At 42.7% G+C, this 13241-nt stretch overlaps 1 protein-coding gene across 7 annotated transcripts in view; it reads right to left on the bottom strand.

Annotated features, from left to right (window-relative positions):
- Positions 1 to 12992, bottom strand: part of MEGF6 (multiple EGF like domains 6) — a 236829-nt gene extending 223837 nt beyond the window's left edge. For 2 of the 7 annotated variants that reach the window (XM_030537926.1, XM_030537927.1), the window contains exon 1: positions 11325 to 11396. Coding sequence is in view for 4 of the 7 variants with exons in the window: in XM_030537928.1 (XP_030393788.1) it covers positions 3077 to 3162 (86 nt within the window). In the remaining 3 variants the exon portion in view is untranslated. Of the gene's footprint in view, positions 1 to 3076; positions 3895 to 8081; positions 8160 to 11324; positions 11399 to 12613 lie in introns of those variants that run through there. The other 5 variants (XM_030537922.1, XM_030537925.1, XM_030537923.1 and 2 more) reach the window with 5 other exon arrangements.
- Between the last annotated feature and the right edge of the window lie 249 nt (positions 12993 to 13241).

Genomic DNA, 13241 nt, shown 5'->3' on the forward strand with positions numbered 1-13241 from the left:
TTGTTTGAACTCCCGTTTCAATAAGGTTTCCTCCACAAGAACGGCGATACAGAATCAGAGCACTGGTACACCTAGTCCAGTCTCTTACAGGGCTCAGCACCAAATGCTTCAGAGAAAAGGTCCAAAACTTTCATACTGGACAACAGTGCAATGCCTATGGAAGAAACCTCTTTCTAACTCCAGCGGGAATGAATGGTTTATAGCTGCTATTATTTTTATTCTCTCTGTAACTGTGTATATTCATATTATCCATATAAACATCTATGTTGTTTTTAGATCCTGCTAAGCTCTTCACTTCAGAAACATCTTGTGGCAGTAGGTTCCACATGCCAACTATGCATTTTGTAGAGCATCTGTTTTCACTTTCCTCCATTTTAAACGTGTTACTTTTGTGTGTTCTAAACTGATGTCCCCTTTCTCTCTTATCGTAAGAAAGAGTATAGACCTTTAGCATGCCCCCTTTTCCAGTAAAAGGATCTGAAGCAACAGTAGGTTTATTCATAACCAAAGCTAGTCATTGCCCCAACCCTTTTCCTGAATTAGAATAACAGTGGTTACTCTTACATGAAAGATGCATTTTTCAGTGGTCCTCAACCCTATGACTAAGGGTCCGTGAAAGGTTGTTACCATCATACAACAGTGGTTTACAACCTGTGGTCCGCAGGGGAGGTCCGCAGACTAGTTCTAAGATTTCCAAAGGGATCATCAGCACCTCCATTTGAAATTTTGTAGGGGTGTGCAAATGAAAAAGCCACTGCATTAGCCCACTAGGGCTATCCACTTTGCAAGGGCAGGCTCCAGTTCCCCCAAAAGAGGATGCATTGATATTATTATAAACTGACTGGACATCTGATTTTGGCCAAAAAGAATACCAGGAGTTGCAGGAGAAGAGCCATCCAGGTCAGTCTGCCTCTTCTATGAAGCCCACTAAAGTTACATCTTAAAGAACTAATAGTAATTGTCTTTTTCACGGGAACTGCATTTAGGGAAAAAAAAGGAAGTTTGAATCTTTTCATCTGTTTTTTCAGACAAGGCTTTATAAGCCTTTTCAGTAAATATCTAGTCTGACTGTGCTCTCTGCTTGGAGTGTGAAAAATATTTCAAAATCATAAAGCAAATAAACATGTGTTCAGAATAGCAATTATTCACATCTGTCTCTCTAGGCAGAAGCTTAGCTCACAGCTGTTAACACTCTTCACATGTACTGAACCTCTAGGCAAGGTGAACTGTAAAGCCGCTATGAAAGATCCAACAACTACTTGTCCACTGATCCCCAACAGATATATTTTTCTTTTAGGGACTTTTAAGAAAGAGCACCTTAAGAAAGAGCAAGAGTCAACGAGGAGGCAATTTTCTTGTAGGAGACATGTTCATCCACTCTCAATTATTCCAGAATACATGAGCTTTAGTTACAGATTAACAGATTATTTTTCTAACGGCCATCCTCACAAACCCCACCTGAGACCCTTCTGCCTCTGACCCGATCACCAGAGGTAATGAGTCTGCCACTGGACTTACACATGGATTGTGTTGATGCTGCGAAGAATGCTCATTATCTCCTAGATGCATCGATGCTGACAGGGCTGAGAGGCGTACATGCTTCCTTTAGTAAGGTGAGCAATTCTGATTGAGTTAGAAAGCAGGTCTATTGAGTGAGTAGGTGCCATTTTTGCCTAACCGTTATTCTGACTAACTGGGCTTCAAGGAATATGAATCTGTTGTTTAAATTTTAGAAGGTGTAACAAACATTAGTCTGTGAATTAATGAAATTTAGGAGCAATCTGTTGGGGGTTTTTCCACTTCCTGAAAATGCCTTTTGGATTAATAACATGTTTCCCCAACACCTTTGCCTTAAAATCCTGGCCTCTTGTTCTCACATGTGGCCACTGAAGAACTATTCAGTTAGCCAAGCCTCATACACATCAGTTCACCAGACCCAAGTCCCAGATGGACAGAGGCCAGGGAAGCAGTTGTTATTTTGTAGTACCTCCTTTTCCAAAAGACAACAAATCCATCCATATAATAACTATCAAAACTTGCATTTGCAGCTGATCAAAGGGCAATCTACAGAATGGTACTGCCCTGTATACCCTTTGCTATTTATTTACAAATGCCCCATCCCTTAGCTGTCTGCACATCCAAAAAAGAAGAACTAAAAAGAACCACAAGAATGTGGTTGGCAGCAGCAATGTTTCTGGAGTAATTTATTGCAGTGAAGGAGAGTTTTTGTGTGCACCAAACAGTGGTTTTGTGTCTAAAGAGTATTGTCAGCAGTGCTCTATTGGGAATTAAGTTGCTAAATTAAATTCAGCACTTCCCATTCCCTGGCATTTTCTTTTCTTGAATACACTGGCACAGTCTCATTTCCAGTATCTGATCCAACAATCCCTAACAGGCACTGCTGGGGAGATAATATGAAATTCTTTACATAAGCAAGAAAGATATATTTGCAATAATTTTCCAAAACACAGCCACTGAACAGGAGTGCCTCCATCCCCAGTAACAGAGTTACTGATGTAGGGAAAAGATGGTTTGGATTTACTTCATTGCACAATGCTAGTTTCATTTACAAAGAAAAGCAGAGAGATCCCCCTGCATTGAGAGATCTTCTCCTGGCAGGATACCAAACTTGTAAGGAAGTTTTCCCAAAGGATCCACACAGTTAATGCCAAACTAAAACTATAACATTTCGTTTAAAAATACAGGGCTAAGTGCCTCTAGATTAAGAGCAGGAGGAAAAAAGGTGACTACAAAGAGGAATGTGATAAGAAAAGAGAAACAGAAAAAAGGATATTATAAAAGCAGCAGTCATAGGAAAACAGTCTTCAAACTAAATAATTACATTTCATGCTCACACACTACCTACATCTCAATGAGAAAAAAAAATCCAAGCATCTCCTACAGGCAAAGGAAAGCATCCATACTTTTCGAGTCCCTGTTTGCCTTTGTTCTATGCACATTTGTGACCAGAGAAAACTGAAAAAAAAAACTTTTTTTAAAATTGCATATAGCAGCTTCTCCCTTAAATATTTGCTGACCTGACCTACGCTGGTGAGTCTCTTCGCTCCGCACTTACATAAGAGGCTGTAGTTTGTTCCCATAGGTGAACGAAGGCACTGGCAGGGTGAGAATGAATGATAGCACCAACACGTGTAGCTCCATTGCTGCTGCTCCTTTCCCTTCCCAGGGTGGCTGTGGTGAGTGCCTAGAAAGTTTTACAGCCTTCCCAAGTGAGAGGCTGGCAAGCGTCTCTTCCTCAAAGAAAAATGCTCATGATTACTTCCTGACTTTGCCAGTTTCTCCTTTGCTGACAGAGAACAACACTATGGGAACACACAATGATTCTTGCTGGGGTTCACTGGAAGAGCAGATTTATCACTCTTGGACTTTTTCTCCTACAGGCAGTTTCCCCTGTATCTTCAGTCCAAGGGAAGTGATTACAATGCCAGTGGTCACAGAGCTTTTCCAAAACCCAAACCTGGCTCCTTAGCTTCTCTTATTAGTATTAAAGTATGCTGAAGTGGCTTTTCCTTCTGGCATTTGCTTCCTAATGAGATCCAAAGTGCCGGTGGCTTACAAAATCTGGGTTCAGTCCAGCAGTGAAGTCCCAGTAGGTTTGATTGGTTTGGTGTCCTGATCCACTTCACAGAGCAATATATAACCCAATTCTGAGGATGGGAGCTCCCACAGAGGAGTCCATCTCCCTGAGGACCCACAATATTCCCAGCTCCTTTCAACAATGGGCAGAGATTTCCATTAACCCTCACTGCACACCCTAAGTCATCCTCCCTCCATCAACCTCCACCTTTCTCCTGGCAGGAGACTCTCTTACACACACTCACTTCGAAAGCAGCAGCTCTTCTATCCCCTGCACTACAGACCAACAAAACTTTCTTCTTGCCTTTCCCAGGTCTGCCTTTCATTCACATGCTCTCTTGTTTCTTTCTTGCTGACAGTCAGAAATCCCTCCCACCAGCGGTGCCCAACCGTGAGGAGAGGAAGGGGAGGGGGGAACTCAGCAGAAGAGTAGCAGGAATAATTTCATTTTGCTAATCAAAAGGCAATTATTTTGCAGGACCCACTGCCAACGCCCAAAGCTATCCAATCCCTCCAGCCCCCAAAGACAGGTTGAAAAGAGTCACAGAGATCCAAGCTTTCCTGCACATCTAGAACAGATAAGGCAGCTCACAACTCTTCCAAGAAAAATTCTGATGTGTGTGTGTGAAGGCTGACAGGGACAGGCAGGAAGAACACTTTGATGTCTGGAGGGTTAATAGGTATGCAAGTGCCTTGCTCACAAATCCTATTATTTAGTGCATTGTTGTTGAAGTGCATATGGGGGGGTGAGGCAAGATTAAAACTATAATTAAAATAATACATAAGTCTGGATCCAAGGGGAAAAATCATTCCAAAATAACTGGGCAAAGTGAGGGAGAGAAGGGATTAGACTAATTAGTTATTTGCCCTCTCCTAGTTAATTGCCCTCCTGCAAACGAAAACTAAATGAGCAGTGGGGTTTGATGGGGGTTAGATCTGTGTGGGAGAGGGAACCTGTGTTTTATTGGGAGTTGACCTCTGCTGGCTCAGGGGTACGGCTGTTACTTAATTTTATTTTTGTCCTTGTAACTTGTGGCTGGGGTGCCTTGAGGTCCCGTTTTATTATTGTATAAATCCAAATAAATAAACACAGCGGCCTTCTGCTGTCCCTGTTCAGCATGTTTCTCACTACCTCACATTCTCTTTTTTCTCAAACATTGCTCTATGGCCAAGCACTCTTTTGAACTTTTATTTTAGTTCATACTTGGCAAGTGGAAAACATACCCCACCTGCTCTAGACATTTTGGTTTGGCCCGAATATGAAGTTTAACTCAAAGTCACAAGTGCATTTTATCTATTTAGTCTGGAATGGTTTTGAGAGTAGGACTCGCTCAGGAAATGGAGTATTAAGACTGACTTCTAGTTCATTGATTCTCACCAAACGCAGCTCACTAGGGACTAAATCGTGTTGCCATCCAAGGACTGTTAACTAGCCAGTGTGAAATAAGTTGGTAAGTCTCAGTACAGTTCCCAATTGGACTAGTGTTACTCCCTACCCGCCCCCCACACACACACACACAAAAAAAGCATCACAAGTGGCACTAATTGCCCTGCTGTTGTCAGTCTCAGCAGATGTGCTGAGGATTAAATGAGCTAAAAAGACTGAACTCCCTACTTGCCCCGAGAGATGGTTCCACCAGATGGGGCTGAGGTGCATTGGCTGGCAGAAGAGGAGGTGGGAAGAGCAGAAAAGAAGTGTGAGAGCACTGCAGTAACAAACACCCAAGGGAGGAGCTGGCTGACAAAAGCTGCCTTTCCAAAAGGGGCAGGGAATCAGTAAGGGAGAGGGAGGTGAACAGACTGGTCCCCAGCAAAGGACTGACCTGCACAAGAGAGAGGGAGAAGGAGAGCAATGAGGAGTGCAGGAAGACAGAGGGAGAGTCTGTTCCAGTGAGACTTCCAGCCCCAGCTGGTTCAGCAGTGTATCCAGGAATGTGTGTGACTAGGTGAAAGAAACCAGACTTTGGAATTAATGCACCCAGAGGAAGACTGGAACCCCACTGGGCCAGGTGCTGAACACACAGTAAGAAACAGTCCCTGCCTCAAAGAGTTTATGGAAATGTGATGTGAGAAGAGTTTATATTCGCTGGATTGAACTCACACCAAAACCAGCTTCACTAGACACTCCCCACCACCCACCTATACTTCTCCAGAGGAACAACGAGTTACCCAGTAACTCTTCCAGTAAAGAGAGAATCTTTTTGTGAGCAAGTGGGCAGAAGCTTCTGAATGACCCTGAAACTCAAACACTCTAGTGCATGGTGTGTGAAATCCAGTGTTCAGCTATGGTAAGAAAATGGAGCCCCTGGGTAATGCTCCTAGCCCTAATTATGTCTTTGAGGAATGCAACTTGCATTTGTTGTGTAGATAGTCTTGTTATTACTGCTCTTGTAGGCATAAAGCTTGCGGCGGCACTTAGAAAATAAAAATATGCAGGGCTTCTGCCTCAGGAAGAGCAAAGTGATGGCATGTGGGCACTGCACATGTTGCTGAATTTGGAGTAACATATTAATAGTCTAGGGCAGTTTTTCCAAGATGCTGCTTGTGTAGGAAAAGCCCCTGGAGGGCTGGGCCAGTTTGTTTACCTGCCGTGTCCACAGGTCCGGCCGATCACGGCTCCCAGTAGCCGCAGTTCGCTTCTCCAGGCTAATGGGGGCTGCTGGAAGCGGCGCAGGCCGAGGGATGTGCTGGCCGCCCTTCCTGCAACCCCCAATGGCCTGGAGCAGTGAACTGTGGCTAATGGGAGCTGCAATCGGCCAGACCTGCGGACGCGGCAGGTAAACAAACCAGCCCGGCCCGACAGGGGCTTTCCCTACACAAGCAGCAGCCCAAGTTTGGGAAACACTGGTCTAGGGGCAAGTTAGAAAAAGAACAATTGCTTTTGTTAACAGCTAAATGTATCCAGTTGAAGAAAATGGAAAAAGAAACAACTTCTGCAAATAGCTGGCTTTACATATTAACCCTTTCATAAGTGCCCCATGGATCACCTTTACAGCTGTGTGTGTAATAGTCTCTCTTAGGAACTAAGTAGCTGTCTGGCCCAGCAGCTGGGACGCTGATATTTTCTGTTTTAAAAAAGGGTCATGGCTATGTAAAAATTCTACTGTTAAAACTTCAGAGTGTAAGTCAGTGCAATAAAGAAATTCAAGCTCTCATTTTCTTCTCAGCACCCTGAGGCCTTGTGTGAAATTACACTGATTTCTTGAAATAAAGGGAAACTGTAAAACTATTTAGATCCTAAAACTGCTTCTTGTAAGCAGCAGGTAAATTCTACTAAGTATCTTTTGTATATTATCTTCATATTTAATTTCTGAAGTGTTGTTCAAATCTGAAAAATAACTTTGTTAAAACGGCACTGTGGAATTCTGCATTGGTCTTTCAAGGACTCCAAATCAAATTTGCTCAATTTGCAAGGAGAAAGATGTTCCAAATCTCAAAGCCAATAGCCTCAGCCTGGGATCTGAAATTCGTATTGGTTCCTTCTGGCTCATGCATCACCAGTATAATAGATTCTTTATGAAAAATCTTACCTGAGTTACACCTCTGCAGCACCAATAAGAATATAAGATTGGCCAAACTGGGTCAGGCCAATGGTCCATCTGGCCCAGTATAGAATCACAGAACTGGAAAGGACCTCGAGAGGTCATCTAGTCCAGTCCCCTGCACTCATGGCAGGACTAAGTATTATCTAGACCATCCCTGACGGGTGTTTGTCTAACCTGCTCTTAAAAAGTATCCTGCCTTCTGACAGTGGCTGGTGGCAAATGCTTGAAAGAGAATAAACAGAACACGCCACTTAGCAAGTGATCCATCCCCTGTCATCCAGTCCCAGATTCTGGTAGTCAGAGGCTTAGGGATACACAGAACATGGGGTTGCATCCCTAATCATCTTGGCTAATAGCCAATGATGGGCCTATTCTCCATGAATTTATCTAATTTTTTTTAACCCAATTATACTTTTGGCCTTCATAACATCCCCTGGCAATGAGTTCCACAGGGTGACTGTGCATTGTGTGAAGAAGTATTTCCCTATGTTTGTTTTAAACCTGCTGCCAATTAATTTCATTGGGTGACCCCTAGTTCTTGTTATGTGAAAGGGTAAATAACACTTCCTTATTCACTTTCTCCACACCACTCATGATTTTATAGTCATATATCATATCCCCACTTAGTCATCTCTTTTCTAAGTTGAACATTCCCAGTCATTTTAATCTCTCCTCCTATGGAAGCTGTTCCATACCCCTAATCGTTGTTGTCCTTTGCTGTACTTTTTCCAATTCTAATATATCTTTTCTGAGATGGGGTGACCAGAACTGCACACAGTATTCAAGGTGTGGACATAAAATGGATTTTTATATATATATATATATATATTTTCTGTCTTCTGATTTTTCTATCAGTGCTGACATAGCCTGTGCTCAGTTAAATCTTTGCTGCCAAACTGTCTTTATTAAGGTCCCATTTACAAGTGTTTAATTTATTACCATGAGTAGTCCCATTCATTTCAGCAGAGGTATTCATGGTAGCAAAGTTAACCATCCAACAGTTTGCAGAATCAGGGCCTATGAGTGAATGAGTACAAATTAGACCATTATGAAATTACACCTGATCAGGGCATCACACTCCTGCAACTGGTGCTTAGTAAACAAGTCTGGTGATGATGCACGAAAATCAGACTTCAGTTCACTCTCACCTGCGCTGTTCTGCAGGTTTAAAGGGAGTTGAAAGCAATGAAGCCTTATTTTAGTCACGGAAGAGAGCAGCTCTGATTCTGAATACAAATGGGGCAGATCTGAGGAGCAGAAAGTGCCTGCACACTGCTTGGTTAACTCACTAGCTCAGGAAGGATCAATGCCACTTCAGAATCTCTTTTCAGGTCCTTGCCTCAGGGCACAATTTATTGGTTAATGAGAAAACAAACAAAAACTCCAAAATAAAGTTGTTTCCCCTGTCCAACATGGGCTATAGTTCCTAAAGGCTTTTCTCTCACCTCTCTCAGCCCTTCCAGGACCTTGCCCTGTCATAGGGATTCCTGCAGGAGCTGGCTCCCTGCAGTTCTCACTCTCCAGGCCTTCTACCTGCGAGTCACTTAATAGCTGAGTTCTTTCACCTACAGTTCTCTAGCTCAACTGATCCCTTGCGAGCCTTTACACAGACTAGGGCCCTGGTTTTTAAAGGTATTTAGACATAGCTGTGCTTAGCACTGCAATGCTTAACTGATTTAAGAGCCTAAATCTCATTTTCAAAAGGGATTTAGGTGCTTAGGAGCATAAATCACACTGACTTTAAAACTTGGAGCCTGGAATGCTTCAAGCTATCACATGACACCTACCCCACAACCTCAACTGGAAGGCAACTGATCAGTTACTGGTGGGGCTGTATCCATAAGCCCTTAAAGAGGCCAGCCACTCTGTGCAAGCATCATTTTTAGAAAGTCACTTTTCTGGAGTAGAATCACACTTTAATGGTTAACAAAAAACATTGCCTGGATATTCCATAACCTAATGAAGTCTGAACATTACTCCCTTCGCTTTGCTATGGGTCCTATCCCTTCATGAGCCTGGAAAGAATTGCATTGTCCCTTTGACTAAGGAAAGACATTCACAGCTTTGCAGGACATGAGGTACAAGAAATGTTTTCCTAGGGTTGTGAAAAACGAAGAGAGACAGCAATTGCAATGCTCTAAACCAATTTACCCTCTAACCCAATTTAAAAATATGGAGACAAAGTTCAGTTTGTGGACTATATATTTTTTAGTGGATAGCTCCTTCTTATGTTTTTGGAAGGTACATGCAGCTTATAAGAATGGATTCAGTTCTTTAGGGCAGTGGTCTCCGAAGTGAGGTGCGCAAGACGATCCACTGGGGGGCACGGCAGGAGGAGCGCTACCGGGAGGGGGGCGGAAGGGCGGATAGAGAAGAGAGGGAACAAGCAAGAGGGTAAGCTTCCCCCTCCTCCCCGCAGGCAGGGCCACCTGGAACGCAGGGGCTTTAGGGGCTGCAGGGCCCTGGGCTAAGGGGCCTCTGGGACCCTGGCCTGCAGCTCTAAAGCCCCATACCCCTACCTTGAGCACCTTCCCACACCCTAACTCCCTCCCAGGCCCCGCACTCCTACCCTGAACGCCTTCCTGCACCCTAGCTCCCTCCCAGACCCCGCACCCCACCCTGAATGCCCTCCCACACCCTAACTACCTCCCAGACTCCACACCCCACCCTGAACCCCCTCCCGCACCGTAACCCTAATCCAGACCTTCTAATTGCTGTATCACAAAGTGTTAAACCAAGATTTTCAGAAATAATGAAGCATATTCAATCACATTGCTCTCACTAAAAATATTAATAATTTTTTTTGAGAGAGCAAAAAGTTTTTTTGTACCATTAATAAATAAAATACAACAAAAATTATTAAAAACATTGTTTATTTCATCTTTATCTCATCCTTTTTTAATGTTTTTTATAATGTACATAATGTATTACTATAGGAGTACATGTATATAATTTATACATAAATAAATATACATATATTGGGGGTGCATGCTCAAAAATGTTTACTGATGGGGTGTGCTATCAAGAAAGTTTGGAGACCACTGCTTTAGGGAGTCAGTTATTTCCACCAAACATGAAAAAGGAACAGTGGCCCTCAGTGGACAGACACAAGGGCAGAGGAGAGGAGAGGAAGAACCGAAAGAGGAATTATTCTAGCTGCAAGTTTATCTTCCCAATTCAGACCTCAAGTAACTGATGCAGCCTGAATAGCCTCTAGACTGATTTTCATAGATGGCAGGTAATGTACATAAGTTGATGGTTAAGGTTATCCTCTGATCTACAGAGTGTGGCTATTCCCTGTAGGGTTGTCTGGGAAGAGAAGGTGATGCTACGATGGAGAAAGCCTTGGTTTAAACACCCAAGGTTTGAGCCATTAATGTTACTGAACATGAGGCCAATTCTACAAACCTTATATTAGTAGCCTCTGACTACACAGCAAAGACTATGAGGATACTTCCATAAATGAAATCCTTATTCAACTCTTTAAGAATGAACTTAACTTAGGAAACAGGTGTGAAAGATGAATGTCTGAAATCCAATACATTGTATATCAAGTCTCTTGAATGTTTTCGGTTTTTACTGTCTTCTAGCACAATTGTCTGCTAAAAATATCATCTACTGGCACAAAGTATAGCAACCCTGGAAAGTGGTAACAGATTACAATATGGGCTGATAAACAGTATATATATATATGCAAACAGGGAATTGAAAAAAACCCTACATGCTTTGATACCCAGCTATTTAATCTTGACTATCAAATAGAGGAAACATGGTACAATGCACAAAATGCTGGACTTAAAAACTCTGCCCAACTCTACCATTGATTCATTATGTGACTTTGGGCAAATCACTTATCCTGTCTGTGTTAACTCATTGGTAAAATGAGAACAGTGATACTTATCCACCTTTCTAAAGCTCTTTAAGATGTATATATGAAGCATGCTTTATAAACGGTAAGCATTATTCCCATGTTCTTGTCTCCTGGAATATTTATACTTTTGGTCATTTGATAATTGCTCAGTTTGTGATGCTTTTTCCTCCAGTTTTGACTCAACATATATTGTATGACTTAACTTATATCTGCTTATTAACTGATACATATCTGATTGCTTATTAACAAGATCAAAAAAATAAATAAGCACTGGAGCACAGTAAGTAGTGTAATATCACAATGTTACTTACAGAAAAGCAGGGTTTGGTTTGGCCACAGAATCCAGCATTTCCAGGATGGTTGTGATGATTTATACTGCCATCTGCTGATAGAAATGTGGTCAGTTTTAACAGATAGGAAAAACTGGTCCCATAGATTCAAACAATAAAATTATTTTTAATGCATTGTGAATGAGAATTGTTTGTATCTTTATAAATGTTTATTAAAACAAATTTAAAGGAAAAGCCTATTCTCATTTTATTTAAAAAAATTCTTAGTGAATTTAGTGCTTTCAGGGGGCCCCAGATAGCCGTTATTAAAAACTATACAGGCTGGAAAAAAAAACAAGATGGGCAACTTCCCCCCCATAATAACCTGGTACTAGTGTCAGTACATCTCAATCCTGATCCCTCTAAATTTTGTCTCCATGACTTTCTCCCCTGCAGCTCCTGCCATGTGGAACCACCTTCATGGATCTGACTCATTGGCTTTCCAACACTTCAAATCTCATTATTTACTCCCCTCCTTTACACTTTTCATTTCTCCTTCTCCATTATTATATTTTATTCAACTCAATAATGTATTTTGAGATGAAGTGTAAATTTTTTCAAAAGCACCTATGTGATCTTAAAGCCTATGTTCTATTTTCAAAAGACAGATGCTCAGGAGCCTAAATGAGAGTGCCTTAAGCACTTGAGAAAATTTTACCCAAAAATCTATATAAATGATCCTACATAATATAAAATTGCATCATACTGTATTTATGCCAGTATGATTCATACATAGCTAAGGGCTGTACATTTTAGACATGGGCCCAGATCCTCAAAGGTATTTAGAACTCAGGAGCCAAAATACCTAGGAACTGGGCCTTGGTTTCTAGATATCAGCAATATTCTGTAATCACACCCTGTAAATTTGCCCCAGGAATTTGATCATGTCAGCCTAAATCTTTCTTAGCTTTGTGTTTTAAACAACACTTCTTATTTACACCAGGAACATAAGAACGGCCATACTGGCTCAAACCAAAGTCCATCTAGCCCAGTATCCTGTCTTCTGACAGTGGCCAATGCCAGGTGCCCCACAGGGAATGAACCCCTTTACATCAACTGAAATTTGAAATACCTTTTATTCCCCTATTTTGGGTGCCCACAATCTGCACAGACAAGAGACTCATTGGCAACTTGTTAAGAGCCCAAAGACAAAACTCAAGTACATTAAATGGAACAGGTCAAAATCACCCTGATCTGAGCCAGCCTATTTCATACTGCTTATTTGGTTGGGCTACACATGTGTATTAAAGAAAGCTGGGCAATTACTGAACTCCACAGACCACACTCTGGGACAGTCTCCATTGTAAATGACGGACATCAGAAACATAGGCCCATGACATGAAGGTGGCAGAAAACTGTTGTTGGCTAGCCAGGAAAACATTCCTAGGAAAATTCTTTACTATTTTCAGTTGAGATTTCATTTAGAGGGACATTCTCCACCCAGCGCAATTGACTACACTATTGATGCAGATAGCACTGAGCCCCCAACTCCTCTTCACATCAGCTTCAGTCCTTGGCTCCACCAACCCCTCTATCCCTCCACCCCATAACAGGGCCACAGCTGGCTGCAGGAGGAGCCCTCAGCTTCCACTCTGCAGAGGGTAGGTTGCTGTGTGTTTTAATTACCCGCCCCCCCACCACACCCAGTATATCGCTCCCTCTTCCTTCACCTCTTCCCCCATCCGTCCCTGCCCCCTCTTCCCCCAGCCTCCATCCCTTCCCCTCTATCCCGTTCCTGCCCCCTCTTCCCCCAGCCTCCAGCCCTTCCCCTCTACCTCGTCCCTGCCCCCAGCCCTTCCCCTTTACCCCGTCCCTGCCCCCACTTCCCCCAGCCTCCATCCCTTCCCCTCTATCCCGTTCCTGCCCCCTCTTCCCCCAGCCCCCAGCCCTTCCCCTCTA

This window comes from Gopherus evgoodei, chromosome 18 (genome assembly GCF_007399415.2).
Source record: "Gopherus evgoodei ecotype Sinaloan lineage chromosome 18, rGopEvg1_v1.p, whole genome shotgun sequence".
NCBI lineage: Eukaryota > Metazoa > Chordata > Testudines > Testudinidae > Gopherus > Gopherus evgoodei.